Here is a 19,934-nt window from a genome sequence, read left to right on the forward strand (position 1 = left end):
GAAGCAATTAATGAAAACATCTTGCTTCATTAATACTGTAAATAACATACGCAGTATAGCCTATTAATACTATACTCAGAACCAAGTGAAAACAAAGCTTTGCTCAGAAAGACTTGAAACATCTACACTTTATTTTCCAACTCAACTTTTTTCTGTTAAAAGCCAACCATGTAAAAACTGATGACAGGTCACACTGGATGGCAGAAAATACAGTATTGCTTTTAACTACTCTGTACAAGGGATAAATGACTAAGGGCATTGTACCTCCTTTCCTCCCCTTCTCTGAGATCAGTGGTCTGAGCACTTTAGGAGCTTAAAATGCAGGTGCAGGGAGCTAGGAATCAGAGGTGTGGCTTGCATTTCAACCTTTAAGGTCAATTGGTTAGCTTGCTTTTACCACAAATAAAGCTCTTCTTAATTTCTCTAGTACAGTCTTAACTTGATATGAAGCACTTACACGAGGAATGGTGCAGACAAGGCAGCTTTATTGTACTTTGGGGGAGAAAAACATGATTCCATTTAGGGGGAAAAAAGCCATTGACACTCAGTAAGCAACACTGCCATCTAGTGGAATGGTGACACACCACCAAGAATTTCAAGACCCGATAGGAAATGTGAGTGGACTTGGTTTCAATTTTCACCACAAAACAGCACTTTTAATAAGCTGGTTTTCCGAGAACTTGATTTTTTTGAGAAACTACTTTTATCTTTAAAATGCATAAATGTATGTGTTTTCTCTGTTTTGGGGGGTGGTTAAGAATGAGTTGTATTTTTCTTATTAGACCATAAAATTCTCTACTTCAAAGTTAGAAAACACTTTGGGGCAACCTGCCTCTTTGAACATCCATCACTTCTGCTTGACAGTCTAACAGCAACCCCTGATTTTGACAGACAGTTTATAAAGAAGCAAAACTCAACTGTACAAGAACGACATTAAGTTTTCTCATTTCCTCTTTCTATTTTTACAATCTATGGTGCTAAATATTTGTACTTCACTTATTTGAATTCCTGGAAAAAAATCATTAGAACACACCAATAACAATTTTGCATAAATCACATAACCCAACTCTTATTGTGACTGCACAGTAACAGTGGAAGATATTGGTGTGAGGATATGGGAATGCAGTTCTTCATGAATAATAAAGTAATTCTTCAGGTTTTAATTTGCCTTTATACCCAGGTGTTGGAGTGAATGTGTTGATCTGATGACTTCTATGAGCATATAAATGAGAATACTTAATGAAACACCTGGATGAAAAAAGAAATAAAGCTGTGAGAATAACATATTGTTAATAACCACAATCTCATATCGACATTTCTGTTATTACTGAGATTTCAGATTCTGGGTTAAGTGCTCTGCTCTTTGGAATATCCACGATGGTTATTGATCTTGCTAATGGGTTCCTCTATTGCAGCATTTCTGGGTTTATGGTTGGAGGCACTCACGGATTCCAGAATGCATGAGTGTGACACAGTCTTCATCAAACCATATTCTTGGCAAATAATAAACTCCTTTAAGGATTTCAGGGAAGAGCCAAGCTCTGGGAGAGAGGTATATTAAGTGTAAAGTAAGAAGTTGAATTAAAACATTTTTAGTTGCATTTTGTCAGTAGACAAAACTGAATGTTTCAATTCTGAGAACCTGAGATTGTCCAGAAAAAAACAAAGTTCAGTGTATGGGACATGAGTAATCACAAAGTCAGAACCAGGTTATTTTGCATTTTTCACAGCAGCATTAAGTGGGGGCAGGGGGGTCCCTGAAGTTCTATATCTGAATGAGGCTGGGTTTTTGTTTTTTACTGCCTCAGTGTTCACTGCAATTTGTAATCATCTCCCCTTCCCCCCAGTCTGAAGCCTTCCTTCCCCGCAATTCAAATTGTCTGCGTCATTCACATAATGCTACTATTTGGGTACTCCTGAAGCCAAACCAATAAAAAATGCTAGGGGAGCCTTATATGAATTCAAACATGATGCCAAAGTCATCTCCAAAAAAGTTTATTAGCATGATTAAAAACATTTTCTTGAATAATAACAGAAAGAATTTCTAAACATGAAAGAATATCAGCGGCTATACCTTAAAACCAGTATTTGGAATGGAATGAACAACTTTATTGCCAGTCTTCAAAAAACAATCCATCGATTGGTTCCATGAAGTCGTGACTATTGCTTTGTCTGGGAATGAGTCCCTACTGCAATTAAGTATAAAAAATATCTTCCATCATAATTGGAGTATGACCTGCATTGGAAAGTGGCTCTGAGTAAAGAGTTGATAAAAATCCACAAAGAGTTGGGTTTTTGTCTTTTAAAAACATTCCTTTACACACTACAAAGAAATAATTAGTATTTTGGCTTTTTAAATTCCTACATGATATTTAGAACGGCGGTCCCCAAGGGTCCTCCCTTCACGTAATTGTGAACACAGACCCTCTTCCAAGGGCACATCCCAGAGGGTGCGGACTCTGAAGACTTCGACCTCCACGTGTTTATACTGGTTTGAGAACAAAGACAGCGTCATCCAGAACGTAGTAGTCATTATACATGTCGCCTTCACACAGGTATGGCAGTCTGGTGAAAGCTTCGATAACAAAACCGGCTTTTCTGAAAACTTCAGGCAGACTATTCACTTGTTCTTCCCAGTTCTGTCCCTTGATTTCCAAAATTTCTGATGGTTTCTCCCACTTGCCACCTACTAATACAAATAAGAACATTCAGTTAAATTCTCGAACAAACAAGTGATTTAAAGAGGGAAGCAGGGAAGAGCCATATCTACCAAGGACTTGGTATGTTCCAGGCCTGAGGGCTTCATGAGTTACCTCTTTTGTACTTCCCAGGTACTCTTTGAGACAGGTGGGCAGATAAAGAACAGACTCAGAAGGGCTGAAGAATTTGCCCACGCTTGCAAGGTTAATGAGTGTCAGTAAGGAAATGTAAGCCCAGGTTTGTCTGGATCCAAGGCCCACACTGTTATCTTCTCTGACAGTTTCGGGTAGTATCTGCCAACAGACTGACTGCAGGGTGTAATGGTTAATGGGTTTGGAAAACTGGTGGAATACTTAAACAGAGAGTAACATGTAATATTTGAAAGACAGTTTTGGACAAATGCAAGAAAATACCACTGGTGTAGTAAACTTATGCAACTTACTACCTAGAGAGATTTATTAGGCTGAAAATAAAAACAGGCTCATGAAGGATTTTAATTTAGAAAAACAGATCATTGGGGAGTTTTTCAAGGGAAGTTGACTCATTCTTTGCCTTTTCAGAACAATTTTATAAACATTAAGCTCCAGGACCAGAGAGAGGTGGAACAATAGGATGGATACACTATCCGGCATTTCCTGGATTAGAGATGAAGCCTCTATCAGTCATTTCCAAACTTATGAGCAGGAGATGCCTGGGGGACAAGGGGACTAGGGAAGGTCCTCAAATTCACATACAAACCTGGCACTGACTACAGACAAACACACAGAGATGACAGTATATTTAACTTTGGGGGTACTTTTTAGGTGCTATGGTGATACAAAAACTACATACATCTGTTGAAGTGTTAAAACCAGATTGAGGCCGGGCGTGGTGGCTCACGCCTGTAATCCCAGCACTTTGGGAGGCCGAGGCAGGCAGATCACAAGGTCAGGAGATCAAGACCATCCTGACTAACACAGTGAAACCCCGTCTCTACTAAAAAAAATACAAAAAAATTAGCTGGGCATGGCAACATGCACCTGTAGTCCCAACTACTTGGGAGGCTGAAGCAGAAGAATGGTGTGAACCCAGGAGGCGGAGCTTGCAGTGAGCCAAGATCACACCACTGCACTCCAGCCTAGGTGACAGAGCGAGACTGTCTCAAAAAAAAAAAAAAAAAAAAAAGATTGAGAATAACTTTCTGTTAATGAGAAAATATATCATGAGCAGATGCCAAGGGCACAGACATCATATCACGGTGGGGAGATTTTTCATAATTTTCAGTGGTGCAGATGATACTCTTCCCATGTCTGGGGAATTGCCTGTCCAGAGTCTGGGAGAGAGGCAAGGCCTGGGAGCCGCTTTCCTGGTCTACCGTGCAGCTGAGGCACTGGCATGCAGCCTGAGCCAGGCACACTTGCCCATGCCCTGGAATGGAGAGCCAGTGACCCAGAGTAGTGGGGATGTGAGCTTCTCCTTCTCTGGGGGTGGAGCAATGGCAGTGAGACCAAGGGGCTGGGGCAGTGGTTGAGGGATGCTGACAACAGGGCTGATGGCACCTAGTGTTTGGCAGTGGCAGCAGCATCCTCTTCAGACCTGTTTACAGTGTGATTTGAGGCATTCTTCCCGGCTGTGGACCCCACACAAGATTCACTAGCCCTCCCAGTGACTCTAGTACCTTCAAATGCTTGCATAAATTTCCTTTTAAGTCAGCCTGAGTCTGTTTCTGCTGCTTTACAAAGAAGACCCTTACTGAATCACCACTAAGTGCTGGGGGAGAGGACACAGAGGACAGAGGGCTCACATATCTGTTTCTCAACACATTAAAAGGGGGTCTTTGGGCCAGGCACAGTGGCTCACACCTGTAATCCTAACACTTTGGGAGGCCAAGGCAGGGGGATCGCTTGAGGACAGGACTAGCCTAGACAACATAGAATCTACAAAAAAATAAAAAATTAGCCAGGGGTGGTGGTGCATGCCTGTAGTCCCAGCTACTTAGGAAGCTGAGGCTGCAATGAGCTGCAATCTTGCCATTGCACTCCAGCCTGGGTGATAGAGACCCTGTCAAAAAAGGGGGGAAGGCAGGTGTCTTTGGATTCAAAACTGGAGTACAAAAAGTTAATAACAGACAATGTATTTATTCGCTGCACTAGAATGTGTTGTTTACTAACTTTTCTCGTCTCTACACAAAGCCACTTCTCCTTCTGCTGTTTCTTTGTTCCCAGCAGTTACTGGCCCAGAGTGGTACCCACAGCAGGTACCCTGGACAGTGACTGAACTGTTCTGAAAAATCCAAGTACACATTATTTGTCAAACAATACTCCTTCTTCCTGGGAATATGCACTAGGTGTAAATCAAAATCTCACTCAAAAACATCTAACACCTATGAGGACTGTAAAATCCACGAAAAAAAAAATGATACACAAATTTCTAAATGTGCTCCAGGCCAAAATCTCAACATTAAATGGTGAAGCCATCCTTGCACAATTTCAAAAAGTTCCTGATTATGGTTCCTTCATAAGAGGTTCCTCTCTTCAGCTCTTCCCTTCTGAAAAAAGAAAGCCAACTTCCCTTTCAAATACACACCCTAACCCGCCCAGGCATACACAGAAATGGGGACTGTGAGCAGAAGCAACATCGCTCGCCATCTGCAAGCCAATCTCATTCTATATTGTGTCGGTAAGGTTCTTTTACTTCTCCTCCTTCATTTCATTTAAATCAGTTGCTATTTTTCACCTAATGCATTTATATTTTAAGCTCCTTCACATTAATTTTTAAACGTATAACATTATGGAAACTGCCTAAGAGGATAAGTTTCCTTTTTCCCCTGAGAAATAGATAATAAAAAAAAGCTGAGAAAAAGTTTCATATTAACGTTGAAAAGTCTCTTTGCTATTATGGTAATTGGAGACAATCTGACCAAAGGGTTGAAAATATTCTTAAAATCGTAGGTATAAGTCATCAGCAATTTAATTATCATACAAACTTGATCTGCACATAGAAAGCAATAAACAATTATTTGCTGAATATTTTCAAAGAACAATTTATATAAAAGTACTTTTCATTTAAGAAAAAAAAAACTGCCATGACTCCTCCTATAGAGAATAGCCATCCCATAATATAGCTATTTTTAAAATTCTGCCTACCCCTGTTTTTTTATCTACGAAAGTATTTCCAGTGCATCTAATAATCTCAGATTTGCCCACACAATTTGGATTATAAGGCAGGGAAGGGGGAAAAGTTCTTAATTTTTTCTCATCTGTGAAGAAATACATCAAAATGTTAATGGGAATTATTTCAGGCAAAAGGACTATGGGTGACTTTTTGCTTCTACTTTTAATAATCTGTTTTTTGCTAATAAGTGTATATTACTTTCATAGACTATTTTAATTAGCATTATTTTAAAGAAGAATTCTTGTCTTTTAGAGATATATTCTGAAATATATGCAGATAAAATGGCTGGGATTTGCTCTAAAATAATATGGAAGTGAGGGAGTAGGTGGGAGGAGAAAAGAAACAAGATTGGGTTGAAGCCATGTGATGGCAGGGTGTTGACTGTACTACTTTGCTACTTTGATATGTTAGAAATTTGAAATCTAATATAATAAACAAAGCTTTGGGCTGGGCATGTGGTTCACGCCTGTAATCCCAGCACTTTGGGGGCCAAGGTGAGAGGATCGCTTGAGCCCAGGAGTTCAAGACCAGCATGAACAACATAATGAGACTCCCATTTCTACACAATAAAAAAAATAGCTGGGCGTGATGGCATGCACCTACAGTCCCACCTACTTGGGAGGCTGAGGCAGGAGGATCACTTGAGCCCAGGACTTTGAGGCTACAGGGAGCTGTGATTGTGCCACTGCACTCCAGCCTGGGCAGCAGAGCAAGACATTTACTTACTTCTTACTTACTAGAGAGACAGCTTTGTTTAAATGTCAAGAATTAGTTCTCTACTTACTTTCAATATGGCTTTTTTGTTTGTTTGTTTGTTTGTTTGTTTGAGATGGAGTCTCGCTCTGTCACCCAGGCTGGAGTGCAGTGGCGAGATCTCGGCTCACGGCAAGCTCCGCCTCCCGGGTTCACGCCATCCTCCTGCCTCAGCCTCCCGAGTAGCTGGGACTACAGGTGCCCGCTGCCACGCCCGGCTAATTTTTTGTGTTTTTAGTAGAGACAGGGTTTCACCGTGTTAGCCAGGATGGTCTTGATCTCCTCACCTCGTGATCCCCCACCTCAGCCTCCCAAAGTGCTGGGATTACAGGCATGAGCCACCATGCCCAGCCTCAATATGGTTTTTTAAAATAATAATAATAATCTTTCTATTCCCTCCACGGAGGAAATAAATCTTCAACCTTTTCATTGGATACTGTGTTTAAAAAACAATTCCTAGAATATGAGGATTCTTAAAAGAAATCGTTCACAGAAGCAGGCTGTGGTGTGACACATCCAAACTTCTCTTTTTTGTTAATAGGTTGCCTAACTGGTTGGGGGAGGGAACCACAGTTTCATCACAAGTCCCTCCTCACATAGGAAATCATTACAATTGGTTTTCTCCCACACATAGACTAATTGGGAAGAAGGTGGAAATAAGTAGAGATATGAAATTCCAAAGTTACAAATACCTGTTTTTATCCTATACTACTAGATTTTAAAGAAAAGTGTTAAAAGTCAGGTACCCCCGCCACCCCAACCTTTTATTTTTTTTTTTTTTTTTGAGACAAGAGTCTCACTCTGTCACCCAGGCTGGAGTGCAATGGCACAATCTCAGCTCACTGCAACCTCTGCCTCCCACGTTCAAGCAATTCTCCTGCTTCAGACTCCCAAGTAGCTGGGATTACAGGTGTCCACCACCACACTTGGCTAATTTTTTGTATTTTTAGCAAAGACGGGGTTTTACCATGTTGGCCAGGCTAGTCTGGAACTCCTGACCTCAGGTGATCTGCCTGCCTCAGCATCCCAAAGTGCTGGGATTACAGGCGTGAGCAACCATGCCCAGCCTCTATTCCTTTTATAGAGACAGGGTCTCACAATGCTGCCCAGGCTGGAGTGCACATCCAGCCTCTATTCCTTTTATAGAGACAGGGACTCACAATGTTGCCCAGGCTGGAGTGCAGTGGTGCCATCACAGCTCACTGCAGCCTGGAATTCCTGGGCTCAATCAGCCTCCAGTCTCAGCCTCCTGAGTAGCTGTGACTAATGGCCACACCACCTCGCCTAGCTCTTTGGCTTCCTTTTTAAAACACTACCCAATTTGGAAGGCTAAGGTGAGTGGATTGCTTGAGCCCAGGAGTTTAAGACCAGGCTGGCCAACGTCGCAAAACCTTGTCTCTACTAAAAATAAAAAAATTAGCCAGGCGTGGTGGTGCACACCTGTAGTCTCAGCTATTCCAGAGGCTGCGGTGAGAGGATTGCTTGAGCCCAGAAGACAAAGGCTACAGTAAGCCGAGATCACAACACTGCATTCCAGTTTGAGTGACACAGTGGGACCCTATCTCAAAAATAAAAATGTGTAAATAATGGAATTGTCCACTTTTTAAAAATAATTTTACAAATAAAAATAAAAACATTATCTGAAAGATGACTTGAGACTGAGACAGTGCTTAACCTTGCTAAGTTTTGGCAGACCCAATTCCACTTTAAATTTCCACTCAGTATATACTATAAAATGTTTCACTGTACTTGTAAAGTGCTTGAGTCTGGGCAGGAGACATGAGGTTGTATTTCTCAGACTTGAGAGGGAATCCAATCCCCTTGGCTGGAGATGGAGCTAAGCTGGGCCTCCCGCAGACATGAAGCTCTGAAAAGCTTGCAGGCTTCCTCCAGGTGACTGCACCCTCTTGTCTAGTTTGCATTTATCAGGTCACCACAGAGCTCCCAGCTCATCTCACGTTGCACAAATACTAAAATATAACATGGTGAGAAGAAAGCCAGGCGCAGTGGCTCACATCTGTAATCCCAGCACTTTGGAAGGCTGAGGCAAGCGGGTCGCTTGAGTTTAGGGGTGCAAGACCAGCCTGGGCAACAAGGCGAGACCCCGTCTCTACTAAAAATACAAAAATTAGTTGGGCACAGTGCTGCAGGCCTGTAGTCCCAGCTACTTTTGAGAAGCTAAGGCAGGATGATGGCTTGAACCTGGGAGGTCAGGGTTGCAGTGAGCCGTGATTGCGCCATTGCACTCCAGCCTGGGAGACAGAGACTCTGTCCAAAAACAGTAATAAAAACTAAAACAAAAACAAAAAAACATGGTGAGAAGAGGCTCGCATCACAAACGCCATGATTCTAACTTTAATTCCTCTGCTGTTATGAATGGGGATCCATAAGAGAAATGCTAAGAGAAAAAAGCCCCTGTCTGAAAATTAAGCATCAGACCACTTGGATGACTTTTCAATTTCATTTACAGTAGCAAAGGACAAACTCACACAAATAGGACCATTTAGGAATATATGACCAGGCGGAAGTCAGACCAAAAACTTGACAAATTCCAACTTGTCTCAACCAATACTATTTTACCTATGGCCTCCCCTGCCGCGAGAAGGGTTTAGGGCGGGTCTTTCCATTTGTGCACTCCAGTGGCTTTCCAGCTTCACATGCCTGGGATATAAAGGCCAAGGTGGGGGACTCAATCCTCATAACTTGGAAGAGCACCACATGGTGGACAGTGCACTGGAGTGGGTGACTAATCCCAACTCTGTGAAAACCTCGTGGATAGACGTCCACAACCATCTCGCCAACAGCTATCTGATACTGTGGGAACAGTAGCAGTGGCGGCTGCAGCAGCAATCGCTCCCTTGTATTTAATACTTACTATAGCTTAGGCAGGTAAACACTTCCTAGGCATCATCTTGAAAGTCACACTAACTGCATGAGGTCAACAATACTATCCTCATTTTCTAATGAGGAAACTGAGATACTGAGATTATAATGCTGAGAACAGGCAGAGCTAGGATCTGAACTCAAGTCTGTGCTCTTTATCACAATATTGTTAATTAAATAAGATAAATGATACAAGGGCCTACAAAGCAGCACACACGCCAGGAAGAAACCAAATCTGCTTAGCTATGGCCTGGCGAGCTCATTTGGTCCCTGCTCAGTAATCAAAGACATGGTAGGCTAAGCCAGGGCTGCATTTCCACAGGTGTACATCTTGCCTTTTATCATGTTTCCCAAAGGGACACCAGGCTCACAAAGGAACAATTGTGAATGGCCACGAATTCCTGGCGATCTCAACTCCCACAAAGCACAAACATCGCTGCTGCTCATAGGCTCCATCAGCGGCAGCAGCGTTCGTCTGGGGACACAGGTCACCACACTGAACACAGCACTCTAGGGAGGCCAGGGTGCGGACAGAAAGCAGGCGGGAGATTAAGTGACTGGATCGAAGGAAAGCTTGTAAGGAGCAAGAATCACAGATGGACCCCAAACTTCTGACTCCAATACAGTGCCACCTCTGTGCAGGACTCTGTTCCCCTGAAGCCTCTCCAGGGCTGGCCTTCAGTGAACAGACGTCATGTGACCCAGCAGGTCAAGATCAGAAAACAGGAGGAGTTGGGACAAGTGAGGACCACTGGTGTTTTAGTCTTATTTATATTGGGATTAAGGTAAGAAAATAACAGAATGGCTGGGTTTCCTACCTCAAAAATATAAGCAAAATAAAAACACAGACAAAGTGAGGCGACAGGCACATTAACCCACTCATCTGCTTCCTCCCGCAGGTGCTGTGGGCGCCTGTACTGTCTCTGTCACACAACCGTGGTACCTAGAAGTGGACTACACTCATGAGGCTGTCACCATAAAGTGTACCTTCTCTGCAACTGGATGCCCTTCTGAGCAACCAACACGCCTGTGGTTTCGCTACGGCGCTCACCAGCCTGAGAACCTATGCTTGGACGGGTGCAAAAGTGAGGCAGACAAGTTCACAGTGAGGGAGGCCCTCAAAGAAAACCAAGTTTCCCTCACTGTAAACAGAGTGACTTCAAATGACAGTGCAATTTACATCTGTGGAATAGCATTCCCCAGTGTGCCGGAAGCAAGAGCTAAACAGACGGGAGGAGGGACCACACTGGTGGTAAGAGGTCAGTCAGCGAGGCTTTATTTCAGTGCGTCATTGCATCTTGTTCAGGCCTGTAAAATCATTACCTCACTCACATGTAGAAATCAGGAGATAAATTTGCTAAGTTAATACCCTAGCCAGTGAAGGGTGTGATCTGAACACAAGTCACCATGAGGTTTGGACTAAAGAACTACTCCAACTGGCTGGGCGTGGTGGCTCACACCTGTAATCCCAGCACTTTGGGAGGCTGAGGTGGACGAATCACTTGAGGTCAGGAGTTCAACACCAGCCTGGCCAACATGGTGAAACCCCATCTCTACTCAAAATACAAAAATTAGCCGAGCATGGTGGCATGCACCTGTAGTCCCAGCTACTTGGGAGGTTGAGGCAGGAGAATCGCTTGTAACCCAGGAGGCGAAGGTTTTAGTGAGCCAAGATCACACTACTGCACTCCAGCCTGGGCAACAGAGCAAGACTCCGTCTCAGAAAAACAAAACAAAAGAACTACTCCAATCCATCTCGAACATCCACTAACACAAAGTCAGTGATTTGCTGGGTGCTCTATGCTCCCTCCATAGTGGCGTTTAACCAACCATGTTCATCCCTTTTGTATATTACAGTGATTTAGTGTAAAGTACCATGTCCAAAGGGAACCTTGTGGTGAGTAACTATCAACTTTCTCAGGAACTAGTCTGGTAATGCACCACCTAGAACAAAGCACTAGAGAAGTGTAAAAGATCAATAAATTGGACCCAGAGAAACTATGCAACATGGAGAATAAGCACAGATTTGGAGAGAAGCTGCTCAGAGATCCCTGACCCTTCCCATTCTGCCTGGACATCAGTGAACAGAAAGTGATGACTCTCACTTCCTGAGATTTGATAAAACCCATGACAATTCCTCACCCGAGCGAGGACATCAAACATAGCTAAATCCTATCAGTAATTTCACCAAGTCATTCCCTTGAGTAGACTGAGATTAAGAAATTTCCGAGAAAAAAAAAAAGGGAATTTCAGAGAAAAAGCTTTACATTATTCTGAAGGAAAAAAGAGAACAACAGCAACTTCTCATCCTGTTGGGGTCTCTTCCCTTAGGAAGGACCCTGGTATGATGAGCACTGAGATTGTTAAAACATGAACTCAAAATCAACCAGCCCTTCGATTTCAAAATAGGACTCTGAGGAAGGGAGATCATCCAGAATTATAACCCGTGCTTTTAAACTACTAGGGTTCTAATGGGCTTTTGATATTCAAACGTCATTTAACCTTAGTTTATTCTCATCTGTCAGCTAAATTATAAATAAGTTAAGGCACTTAAAGCATTTTTAATAGTGCCTGGCATATAGCAAATAACAAATGTTAGCTACTGATATGAAAACACACACAGCTTTAGAGATTTGTATGTCCCACTGCATTAGCCTTCTAAAAACATGTTAGTCAAAAGGAAAATGGCTTGTAAAAGGATGAAGGTCTCAAAACTGCAAGGCTTATATAAAGTGAAGTGAAAGTGAAAGGCAGAATTGAAAGTGTTAAGGCAGATATGGCAACTTCCTGTCTCTTCTACAGAACTCCTATTTTCGCACGGAAGCTTTTTTATTTAAGTTGTATAGATGTGGTTAATTTGTTAGTTTCACAAATAAAAATGTATGCTGCATAAACTGCATTCACAGGATAAGCATCTATGGGATTTTTCTCTTTTTTTTTTTTTTTTTTTTAAGACAAGAGTCTTGCTCTGTCGCCCGGGCTGGACTGCAGTGGCGTGATCTCAGCTCACTGCAACCAACCTCCACCTTCTGGGTTCAAGCAATTCTCCTGCCTCAACCTCCTGAGTAGCTGAGATTACAGGCATGCGCCACCACGCCCGGCTGATTTTTGTATTTTTAGTAGAGATGTAGAGATGGGTTTCACCATGTTGGCCAGGCTGGTCTCAAACTCCTGACCTCAAGTGATCTGCCCACCTCGGCCTCCCAAAGTGCTGGGATTACAGGCATGAGCCATCACACCCAGTCTCCTCTATGGGATATTTAGTTGGAAGGTACAGGCTATTCAGACAGTAAGTACAAATCTAATTGTATTTTGTACTCCAAATAGTCAGGTAATTGAAGACATGGCATGTTACTTAATCCCTACCCAGAGCACAAGACGATCTCTCCAAGGAGAGAGAAATTCCAAACGTGAAAATGGATTCAATAACTATTTCCAGAATTTTATCATACAGAAAGAAGAGCACATTCGGCAAAAGTGCCTGTCTTTCAAGCATGCAGTGAGCACTGCGCTCCTCAATGTATGGCCTTCCCAGGTTCTTTCACAGATGGACTCTTCAGCTATGTGTACTAGTTCCAAGGCTATAAATATCACCCTTAACAAATACATATGAAAATATCTTAACCACATAGGCAGACTCTTGATGATGCTGGCAAACTGTTTCTACCAAAAGAGATTTTAGATGCCCTTGAACAAACTGTCTGGAAATGTTTATCTAACTTCAAATAATCCTTTATCTAAAAAGTGATGCTTAGCAATATGACAAACGGTTGGTTGAATTTTTTTAATGTTTAAAAACGAGTAACATTTTTGGTTTAACATATTTAAAGAACTGATGAACTGGCTCTAACTATCACATACTTGAGTACCTTTTGAGGTCTAGTTTTTATATGAATAGGCAAGCAGAGCAAGTTCACATTTCACCTCTAACATGCAGTGTCAAGGATACTTTATACATGTATTTGAAAGAATAGGCTTTAATAATGAATGTGCTTCTTTCTGTTTTTGTCATTAAGAAATTAAGCTGCTCAGCAAGGAACTGCGGAGCTTCCTGACAGCTCTTGTATCACTGCTCTCTGTCTATGTGACTGGTGTATGCGTGGCCTTCATACTCCTCTCCAAAGTAAGTCAAATCTTCTTGCATGGAATGTCCCTATATCCTTGAATATTATCAAAAGAAAAATAATTTCTATCTCTCCACAAGTTATGGGCCTCAGCCAGAGCTCCCTAATTAATATTTTCCTGTGCATCTGCAGGGAACACCACCTGCAGAAGAGGTCTTTCGAAGAAGGCATCATACATTCTCATCACTGAAATTATTAGCCAGGGGACATAATTTGCAGTGTTTTCTCTTCAAAGCCCAGTAGCATGGGATTAAGAAGACAGCCATCCACTATGCTATCTTTCTGCTGTAGGGGTGAGGTGTGGGCAGGTGGAGGGCGAGATATTACTGTTATCTACGAAAGCCTTAAGAACAGTCTTTAAGAACAAAAATGGATTGATGAAGACACTAAAAGCTGCCTTAAAATCTTCAAAAAGGGCTAAAGTTATTGAAAAAGAATACCTTTTGGCTATGCGTGTAAGAAGAGAGATGTATACCATTATGTTAGGATTACTAGAAATCCTACGATCAACATCAGTTTGTTCAATTAGTTTTTAATGGAGTAAAAGCATCTCAAAAATGATGTAAAAATTAACTCTCATTGTATATCACTTAAATATTAAGTTAGTTTAATCTTATTAGGGCATGAGATAGCTGCCACCATTGTTATGAGTACATAAAATGTTTCATAGACTTTCCTTCTCTTCTTGGCAGTCAAAATCCAACCCTCTAAGAAACAAAGAAATAAAAGAAGACTCACAAAAGGTACAGACCAACAGTTGCAAAATATTTTTTAAATTGTGGCTCATTGTAACTATTTCAAAACTGAAATATTTTTTAGCTTTTAAATATTTAAATGTTAAGTTTAAACAGAATATCAAGGTAACTTTCAACTACAGACACTGTTTCCTATTGTTGAGAAACTCAATGACAAAATAATCTCAAGGGGTAAACTGTGACTTAAATTGGACAGTTCTCAACCATAAATTCTATTTAAAGTTCTCAAATACAAAAGAGTTAACTGTAGGCACAGATGTGTTGGGGGAGGGGTTAGTTTTTGGGACCGGTGGCAATAGAGCAAGAAAAGTTCTGATGATGCGTTGTTATCATCGCTTATATTCCCAAAAGAGAATTTTTTTTTTCTCACTTGTCTTTATAGAAGAAGAGTGCTCGGCGTATTTTTCAGGAAATTGCTCAAGAACTATACCATAAGAGACATGTGGAAACAAATCAGCAATCTGTAAGTGTAAAATGTCAAAAAAAAATGTAAATACAGATATAAAGCATGTTTGAAAAAACAAAGCTGCCAAGGAGCTGTCAAGAACCATGTTTTCCTTCAGAAGAGTCTGAAAGAGAACTTTCACAAGAAATGTATTTTTATATAGAACCTGTTTTAATAAATACATAACAAAAGACATCTGATACAATATTAAATCGCCCCAGGCTGGCATCTTAGTGACATGGAAACTTTCAGAAACACATTAGACACGAGCAATGTTTTCAATACAGACAATGATACTTTAAAAGGATGGATTAAAAGCTACTCTGTACAGTATCCTGCATGCAGTGGTAGGCGTTCAGTAGATACTGCAAACATTTGTGGGTCAAATTATGAAAAAAATTACTTGTTACTTATAAGGCAAAAATAAATTCACATTAGAAAAGAGGCAGCTAATGATACTAAAAAACAAGTATTTCTCCGGTGTCTGGAGTTGAACTGAAAAGAAGAATACATGTATATCTATAATACATCCTGAAATTTCTTTAAAGTCTATACAAAACAGGTTCTTCAAACAAAATGTTATCTTAATGCCAATAGAACAGATACTTTGTTTCCATGATGCATGATGAGATAGCTCAAATAAGCTAAAATGTACACAAAATAAGGTTAATTTATTTTTATTTATTTTTTAAAATTTATGGAATGCTTCACAAATTTGCATGTCATCTTTGTGTAGGGGCCATGCCAATCTTCTCTGTATCATTCCAATTTTAGTGTAAGTGCTGCCAAAGCGAGCACAAAATAAGCTGAACTGATAAACTAGTAAAGATATTTTCCTCTTAAACAGCAGCCAAGAGGGCAAATGCATCAGGAGACTGAAATAAGGCGATTTTTTTAAGTCCAACTTTTACTTTGTTTTCTTTTTAAAAAAATATGGAACACTTCACGAACTTGTGTGTCATCCTTGCCCAGGGGCCATGCTGATCTTCTCTATATTGTTCCAATTTTAGTGTATGTGCTGCCAAAGCAAGCGCTAAAAATCTAACTTTCACAAAGGATTTTTGCCAAGGAAAGAATATTGTCTAAGTAGTCGTTTCATCCTCCAGTGTATATATGAATACATAAAGATGATAGGTGGTCTAATTACTAAGATGCCATGCTGAGTAATTATGAATCATTTTTCTTTCTGAGGCTGGGACACGTTTTCAACAACAAGGCCAAGGTATGTGGCCTGAAGGCAGTCTTAGAAGTAAGAATTGTAAAGCTCCCGGCCACAATTTTGACAATAGCATCCAAACAAAAAAAAAAAAAGTATTTTTCAGTTCCCACATCCTGCTCTAAATACGGTGGTGAAAATGGTAACCTGGCCTTTAAGATTACCGTATGGGCACTTAGGACCCAGAATCCAAGATGGCCCAGTGGTTTGCATGTTCCTTGGCAGTTGGCTTCATTGGTTACACAACCTTAAACATGGCTTTCTATTTATTTATTATTGCAGGAGAAAGATAACAACACTTATGAAAACAGAAGAGTACTTTCCAACTATGAAAGACCATAGAAAGGTTTTAATTTGCAATTAAGTCACTGAAAATCCAACTCCAGGAGCTATGGCAGTGTTAATGAACATATATCATCAGGTCTTAAAAAAAAATAAAGGTAAACAGAAAAGACAACTGGCTACAAAGAAGGATGCCAGAATGTAAGGAAACTATAACTAATAGTCATTACCAAAATGTTAAAACCCAACAAAATGCAACTGAAAAATACCTTCCAAATTTGCCAAGAAAAAAAAATTCTATTTTAAACATGTATCCTGAGTTTGTTTCATTCAACATGAGATGTGCGATGACTGCCATCCTGAAGATCTGAAACCAAACCATGTGCCTCAGTCTTGAGTGGAAGACTTTATGGTTTGTGGAAATCATGGCACAATTAAAGTAAGTTGGGAGGGACAACGTGACAAAATTTGAGTTAGAGACATTCATTCTGAAAAGCACCTTAGTAAAGTTATTTCCTCTGATGTTGTAATGGGGCAATGGGATAATGCACATTTGCCTGCCAGGGTATGCAAAGTAACTTACATCATGCTATCAGCAAAATGAGAATAGAACAGTGGCTAGAGTAAGACCATAAAAGCCAAAATACAGAAAATCCAAAGCTGAAGGTTAAACAGAGGAAACTTCAGAACAAGTAAGCCACAACTGACTCTAGATGTCAGTGTTGTGCCAAATAACAGCACCAGGGAAGATGTGGGCAACACATCTACTTTACAAGCACGTTTGTAGTACTGATTTTTTCTTTTTTTTTTTTTTTTTTTTTTTTTTTGAGACAGTCTCGTTCTGTCGCCCAGGCTGGACTGCAGTGGTGCAATCTCGGCTCACTACAACCTCCACCTCCCGGGTTCATGCCATTCTTCTGCCTCAGTTTCCCAAGTAGCTGGGATTACAGGTGCGCACCACCACACCCGGCTAATTTTTTTTTTTTTTTTTGTATTTTTAGTAGAGACGGAGTTTCGTCATGTTGGCCAGGCTGGTCTCAAACTCGTGACCTCGGATGATCTGCCTGCAATGGCCTCCCAAAGTGCTGGGATTACAGGCGTGAGCCACCGCACCCAGTCTATAATACTGATTTTTAACCAATTTAGGAGGGAAATGTCAGGTAAGAGGCATGGTACAAGGATATTTATGGAATTCATTACCACTTCACTAAGAAAACATGATATAAATTGTCCTCTGAAAGCTACTTTGGTACAAAAAAATCTAAAGTGCCCATAAGTATGCATTCATTATTAGACACAAATTACAACCTTACAACCTACTATGTTTATTTCATTAAAGTGTCTCTTTTAGGCCGGGTGTGGTGGCTCACGCCTGTAATCCCAGCACTTTGGGAGGCCAAGGCGGGTGAATCATGAGATCAGGAGTTCGAGACCAGCCTGACCAACATGATTAAACCCGTCTCTACTAAAAATACAAAAAAAAATTAGCAGGGTGTGGTGGCACACACCGGTAGTACCAGCTACTTGGGAGGCTGAGGCAGGAGATCGCTTGAACCCGGGAGGCGGAGGTTGCAGTGAGCTGAGATCACGCCACTGCACCCCAGCCTGGGTGACAGAGCAAGACTCTGTCTCAAAAATAAATAAATAAATAATTAAATAAATAAAATAAAGTGTTTCTTTTAAACTGGTATTGCCTAAGGTGCATTCTTTATAAAACTTAGAATTGTTAAATATTTTAAGATTCCTTCGAAAGTGTTTTTGCATTGATGGTTTAAATCAGTGATATCAAACTTTCCTGATCATATGTGCCCAGAAAAATGGGCAGGGGAAAGGAGGTGGCATGGAACCTCATTTTTTTGTGTGTATCTGTGTATACACGTGAGTGCACATGTGTATATGTGTGGGGCCACATGTGTTTTGTATACAGTATATGCATGAATATATACGTTTGTACCTTATACACAAAAACAAATTAAACAATGGCATAAGCAGCAATATAAATAAAAAGTGCTAATATTTTCCTGCCATATTCAAAAATAAACTGTCTTGTGTACTCTGCAGTGTGTACTTCCCCACTCTGAGACCACTAGCTCAGGTAAAGTAATAAGCTTCTAAGCCAGACTGCAAAAAAAGGGCAAGCACTAATATCATCGAAATGAACAAAAGTGTTGAATTTGATCATTTACTTTTCATTTCTGGGAGTCATTACATTTTGGTACTGAATTCCAGGACTGAAAATACACTGTTCATTGTCTAACCAGGAGACAAAATCCCTACGATAAACTAGTATTTGACTCACAATATGCCTTTCCCATGTAAGCAAGGACCGTGTTTCAAAGACTGATTTTGAAGCTGAAATATGGAATATACTTTCGCAGAGTTCCATTCCTCTAGGTCATATATAAGACTATCTGGTGTATACACAGTATTCATTCATTTATCCATCTATCTCACCAACAGTATTTATTTTCAAACTTCAAAATAAGTTTTATTTGAGAAGAGTTTCTTATTTTGTTAAAGCTACAAGCAAGTTTCTTTCCCAATTACACTTCTAGAGATCTAGCAGTTTCAGAGATTTCAGTGTTCAAAAGTATATTTCAAAATTAACAACAAAACCAAACCCACACCAAAAGGAAATAGCTTTGAGATCAGTTTGGAATGTACAGTCATTGATTTCAGGTGCCAACAATATTTACTGAGTGCTACACTATACCAATCAAAGGCCTCTTTGCAAACTATCCGTGGGTCATACTGAACTTGCTCCACCCCCACACGAACCTTACTCACACCTTCATGCTTTTGCACATGCTATTCCCCTCAGCCTGGTAAAATGCTTCAGACTATAAACACAGCTCACCTCAACATGAAACCTTCCCTAACTCACCCACAGGCTAACACATCTATTCGTCTCTGATTCTTCAGTACTTACTTTAACATATTTCTTACCACAATTTCCTGCCATTATCTGTTTCTATCTATATTGTGTACTATTCTGTGTTTTAAGAGCGAAAGCGTGATTCTCATTTATCTTTGTATTTCCACTTGGTACACAGTAGGCCCTCAAATGCCTTTCTATAAATGAATTGAACAATGTTTCTATAGAAAAATGTTCCTTCAGCATTTAAATTGAGATATGTAGTATACTTCAGTCCCTCACCATGAAGCTTCACCCCTTTCCATACAGACCATTCAACAAACCCCAACAGTATTGTCCTGCTATCTGAGCATCCAGAAAAGGATTAAGCTGTAACTTTTTTTTTTCTTCTTGAGATGGAGTTTTGCACTTGACGCTCAGGCTGGAGTACAATGGCGTGACCTCGGCTCACTGAAACCTCTGCCTCCAGGGTTCAAGTGATTCTCCTGCTTCAGCCTCCTGAGTAACTGGGATTACAGGCACCCGCCACCACGCCTGGCTAATTTTTGTATTTTTAGTAGAGATGGGGTTTCACTATATTGGCCAGGCTGGTCTCAAACTCCTGACCTCAGGTGATCTGCCCACCTTGGCCTCCCAAAATGCTAGGATTACAGGCATAAGCCACCACACCCAGCCTAAGCTGTAACTTTCTGTTTAGATTTGGGTTTCCTATGATAATTAAAAAAGAATTAATACTGAAACAACTTGT

The 19,934-nt window shown here is 40.7% G+C and overlaps 2 protein-coding genes and 2 non-coding genes across 5 annotated transcripts in view; 1 reads left to right on the top strand and 3 right to left on the bottom strand.

Moving 5' to 3' along the window:
* Window positions 1–465: 465 nt before the first annotated feature.
* The window catches only part of METTL9 (methyltransferase 9, His-X-His N1(pi)-histidine), a 59,059-nt gene continuing 39,590 nt past the window's right edge, over window positions 466–19,934 (bottom strand). The window contains exon 5 of one of the 2 annotated variants that reach the window (XM_055232658.2): window positions 466–2,689. In XM_055232658.2, the coding sequence (XP_055088633.1) occupies window positions 2,484–2,689 (206 nt within the window). In that variant the 3' untranslated portion in view covers window positions 466–2,483. The remainder of the gene's footprint in view (window positions 2,690–19,934) is intronic. The other variant, XM_055232659.2, reaches the window with a different exon arrangement.
* Window positions 5,272–18,352, top strand: IGSF6 (immunoglobulin superfamily member 6). The gene is made up of 6 exons (XM_055232662.2): window positions 5,272–5,358; window positions 10,389–10,748; window positions 13,506–13,612; window positions 14,306–14,356; window positions 14,751–14,831; window positions 16,312–18,352. Exons 1-6 carry the CDS (start codon window positions 5,292–5,294, stop codon window positions 16,369–16,371), a joined length of 726 nt encoding a protein of 241 aa, XP_055088637.1. The 5' UTR covers window positions 5,272–5,291; the 3' UTR covers window positions 16,372–18,352.
* Window positions 15,505–15,611, bottom strand: LOC129457852 (U6 spliceosomal RNA). The gene has a single exon (XR_008649405.1). It is a non-coding gene; the product is annotated as a U6 spliceosomal RNA (small nuclear RNA).
* Window positions 15,741–15,847, bottom strand: LOC129457983 (U6 spliceosomal RNA). The gene has a single exon (XR_008649498.1). It is a non-coding gene; the product is annotated as a U6 spliceosomal RNA (small nuclear RNA).

This window comes from Symphalangus syndactylus, chromosome 11, assembly GCF_028878055.3.
Source record: "Symphalangus syndactylus isolate Jambi chromosome 11, NHGRI_mSymSyn1-v2.1_pri, whole genome shotgun sequence".
In the NCBI taxonomy this organism is placed as follows: Eukaryota; Metazoa; Chordata; class Mammalia; order Primates; family Hylobatidae; genus Symphalangus; species Symphalangus syndactylus.